The 4,180-nt window shown below is 50.7% G+C and overlaps 1 protein-coding gene across 3 annotated transcripts in view; it reads left to right on the top strand.

Annotated features, from left to right (window-relative positions):
• Slc44a2 (solute carrier family 44 member 2) overlaps positions 1 to 4,180 on the top strand; it is a 33,531-nt gene that overhangs the window by 23,208 nt on the left and 6,143 nt on the right. For all 3 annotated transcript variants that reach the window (XM_013346293.2, XM_005346892.2, XM_013346292.2), the window contains exons 12-20: positions 268 to 367; positions 448 to 540; positions 1,167 to 1,251; positions 1,895 to 2,157; positions 2,239 to 2,333; positions 2,917 to 3,020; positions 3,134 to 3,207; positions 3,354 to 3,424; positions 3,559 to 3,647. In XM_013346293.2, coding sequence (XP_013201747.1) covers positions 268 to 367; positions 448 to 540; positions 1,167 to 1,251; positions 1,895 to 2,157; positions 2,239 to 2,333; positions 2,917 to 3,020; positions 3,134 to 3,207; positions 3,354 to 3,424; positions 3,559 to 3,647 — 974 coding nt within the window. The remainder of the gene's footprint in view (positions 1 to 267; positions 368 to 447; positions 541 to 1,166; positions 1,252 to 1,894; positions 2,158 to 2,238; positions 2,334 to 2,916; positions 3,021 to 3,133; positions 3,208 to 3,353; positions 3,425 to 3,558; positions 3,648 to 4,180) is intronic.

The raw sequence follows: 4,180 nt of genomic DNA on the forward strand, positions 1-4,180 counted from the left end.
AAAAAAAAAAAAAAAAGAAAGAAAGAAATCATTTAATTGTATGTTACTTTATTTTTAAATCTATTTCATTTCTTATTACTTTTAATTTTTTTAAAATTATGTATAATATTTCCTTGTTGGGAGGGGACATCTATGGCAAAGCCCTGCTGTGTGGAGTCAGTTCTCTGCTTTCCTTGTGGGTCCTGGGAATGGGACTAAGAGCATCAGGCTTGGCGTGAGAGCCTGCAGCTGATGAGCCTCCTGGTGGCTGCCCACCCTTCTCCACAGTGATCATTTTAAGCATCCTGGAGGTGGTTATCATCCTGTTACTCATCTTTCTTCGCAAGAGGATATTAATCGCCATAGCCCTCATCAAAGAAGCCAGCAGGTAGCCGGAAGAGCTAGGGATGTGCCTGGGGTCTCAACCTGGGGCATCTGGCCCTGACATCTATCTCTGTTTCTCCCCAGGGCTGTGGGACATGTCATGTGCTCCATGCTCTACCCACTGGTGACTTTCTTCCTCTTGTGTCTCTGCATTGCCTACTGGGCCAGCACCGCTGTGTATCCACTGTTCAACTGTCAGTCTGTGATCCCCAGGGACAAATGTCCCTAAATGTCCTGCAACTCAGGGTGGTATTGGACTGTGTGGTCCTTTTCCCATGGCTCTCTTTATTTTAAAAATTTCTAGGCTGGGCAGTAATGGTACATGTCTTTAATCCCAGTACTCAAGAGGCATAGGCTGGCAGATCTCTGTGAGTTCGGGGCCAGTCTGGTCTACAGAACGAGTTCCTGGACAGTCAGGGCCAGAGAGAAACCCTGTCTCACAAAACAAAACAAAGCAAACAAAAAATGTTCTGTTACATTTATATATTTTGGGTAAAGGGGCAGCAGTATTCAGAGGTCATAAAACAACTTGCCGAAGTCAGTGACCCTCTTGAGTGGGTCCTGTGTGTCCAGCTCAGGCCATTAGGCTTGGTGCCTTTATCAGATGAGCTCTCCCTGTCCCTGTGGCTTCTTCCAGACAGAGCCTTACTCTGCAGTTCTGCTTTCCTGCAACTCGCTGTCTAGCAGTCTTTCTCTTCCCTCTGCCTCCCGTTTTGGGATTACAAGGGTGAGCCCTACTCCTGGATTCCCCCAACTCCTTGGATTGCCAGTCCCAGATTTCAGTTTCCTTAATGTGTGTGCAGCTTCCTGTCTACCTCTAACGTAGCTGTGTACAAGATTTTCGATGACACATCCTGCCCGCTTTTGGGGCAAACCTGCAACCCAGAGGTAGGCATCCCTGTGGGAGGACAGGCGTTGCCCCAGCAGCCTCCCCTTGACGATAATTCAGCAAATGTGTGGCACTTGCTTTGTGTGTTGGGCTTGGTAGAGTGGAGCTCTCAAGCCATTGCTGGATTAGGTAGTTTTTCAGGGGAAGGCAGGAGCTGATCAACTTGGCTGTCTCCCACCCCGCATGCTGAACTGTATACATCTTCCCCCCCTGTGGTATCACTTTTTGTCCCTCTACCCTTTTCTTGACTTCTGGGGTGTGTGTGTGTGTGTGTGTGTGTGTGTGTGTGTGTGTGTGTGTGTGGTGTGGTGTGGTATGGGTACATATGTGTTTGTGGAAATGCCCTGCTCTGTATCTATCTCTCAGCCTGATTCCCTTCAGACAGCATCTCTGCTCCCTGTAGCACTGGAGCTACAAGCTAGCACAGGACACACCCAGCTGTTTATGGGAGTGAATGATGGAGGCTTGAACTCAAGTCCTCATTTTTAAGACCCCTTTCCTAAGCCATCTCCTCAGGGCCCCACAACACCTTTCTCTTTTGTAATGGGTAGTCTTGCTTCTAGGACCCGCCCTGTGGTCCAACATCAGCCTACTCTGAACTTCTGACCTGTGTTCTGTTGGGGCCTCTCGCCCCTTCCCCAGACCTTCCCCTCAGCGAATGAAAGCCGCCTGTGTCCCAGTGGCCACTGCCAGTTTGCCTTCTATGGTGGCGAGTCTGCCTACCACCGTGCCCTGCTGGGCCTGCAGTTCTTCAATGCATTCATGTTCTTCTGGCTGTCCAACTTCGTGCTGGCGCTGGGCCAGGTGACCTTGGCTGGAGCCTTTGCCTCCTATTACTGGGCTCTGCGTAAGCCTGAGGACATGCCTGCCTTTCCCCTCTTCTCTGCTTTTGGCAGAGCGCTCAGGTAACGGGGAGTCGGGTTGGGAAGAGAAGGGACGCAGGGAATTCCTCTGGCTGGGCCACTGACCGCCCCTGTTGATTTCAGGTACCACACAGGCTCCCTGGCCTTCGGCTCGCTTATCCTTGCTGTCGTGCAGATCATCCGAGTGACACTGGAGTACCTGGACCAGCGCCTGAAAGGTGTCGCCCTGCCTGGAGCTTCAGCCAGGGCCTGGGCTGGGTCTTGCTTGAGGGGCAGGAGCCAGAGCTAAGCCTCTACCTTTCTGTTAGAGGAAGGGGTGCTAAAGAGGCAGAGGAGCAGCTAGAACAGCCAACTGAACTGCTTAGAGTTCCTATTGTTGAAGGGGAGGTCCAGCAAGAGCTGTGGACCGTTGAATCTGGCTAGCAAGACTGGACTAAGGCTTTCTGGTTTTGTTTTTTGAGACAGCGTTTTACTGTGCAGTCCTGGCTGGCCTAGAACTCACAGGTCTGCCTGTTCCTTCAACAGTGCTAGGGCTAAAGGCAATGTCACCACCCCCAGCTGTCTTGATTTGAAAGGCTGGCATCCAACTCACTAAATAGCCAAGAATGACCTTAATTCCTGATCCTTGGAGATTCCTTTTGTGGATCAGCACCTGGATCGATTGATTGATTGATTTTCAGCAGTCTTGCTAAGTTGTCCAGGTTAGCCTAGTAGTTCAGGCAAGCCCCAGACTTGTAATCCTTACTGTCTTGCTGAACTCTGGGGTCTCTTCCCACCCCTACATCCCTTCTCCTCTTTCAGCTGCACAGAACAAGTTTGCCAGGTTCGTCATGGTCTGTCTCAAGTGCTGCTTCTGGTGCCTAGAGAAGTTTATCAAGTTCCTAAATAGGAATGCTTATATCATGGTGAGCGGTAGGGCTGGTTGCTGCGGCGGGGTGTGTGTGTGTGTGTGTGTGTGTGTGCGTGTGTTAGTCCCCCATGTCCATCCCATGGACCTTGGACTTTCTCTTCATTTTAGATTGCTATCTACGGCACCAACTTCTGCACCTCAGCCAGAAACGCCTTCTTTCTACTTATGAGAAATATCATCAGGTTAGGGGACACACACACCTCCGCCCCCAGCCTCTCTCCCTGTCCCAGCCCCCTCCTGGCCCCTTTTTCAACCAGCCTTCCACTTATCTTGCCTCCTCTCCCAGGCTCTGAGCCCACAGTCACACTATTCCCTCAATCTCCTACAGGGTGGCCGTCCTGGACAAAGTTACTGACTTCCTCTTCCTGTTGGGCAAACTTCTGATTGTGGGTAGTGTGGGTGAGTGTCACCATTGGGTGTCCCTGCTGGGTGTGGAAGCCTGGTGGGAGTGACCTGTGACCCAGTGTCAGGCACAGGTCGTCTCCCACTGAGTCTTCCTGGGGTCTCAGCCATCGCTCACCCTTCCATTGTAGGCATCCTAGCCTTCTTCTTCTTCACCCATCGGATCAGAGTCGTGCAAGATACAGCTCCGCCTCTCAATTATTACTGGGTCCCGATACTGGTGAGGACCTTTGGGTACGCAGGGGTGGGGAGTTAGGGTTTGCCCAGATTCCTTTGGGGGCACAGTCATTAGTTATTGGTCCCTAAATAGTCACCTGCTGTATACAAGCACAGAGACGGAGGGATTTCTCTTTAACAGGTGCTAGTGTTGTTACTAACTTTTAATTTGTTTGTGCGGGGCGGGTGCACTTGTGAAAAGTCAGAACAACTTGTGGGGATTGCTTGTCCATACATGTTTCAGGGGTTGAGCTCAGGTCATTTGCCTTGGTGGTAAGTACATTCACCCACCATTACTGAGTATACAATGTTCTACCTGTATGTCTGCCTGCACACCAGAAGAGGGCACCGGACCTCATTACAGATGGCTGTAAGCCACCATATGATTGCTGGGAATTGAACTCAGGACCCCTGGAAGAGCAACCAGTGCTCCTCTTAACCTCTGAGCCATATCTCCAGGTCCTCTACCCTTCCTTCCTTCCTTCCTTCCTTCCTTCCTTCCTTCCTTCCTTCCTTCCTTCCTTTTTTTCTTTCTTT

This window comes from Microtus ochrogaster, chromosome 5 (assembly GCF_000317375.1).
Source record: "Microtus ochrogaster isolate Prairie Vole_2 chromosome 5, MicOch1.0, whole genome shotgun sequence".
In the NCBI taxonomy this organism is placed as follows: domain Eukaryota; kingdom Metazoa; phylum Chordata; class Mammalia; order Rodentia; family Cricetidae; genus Microtus; species Microtus ochrogaster.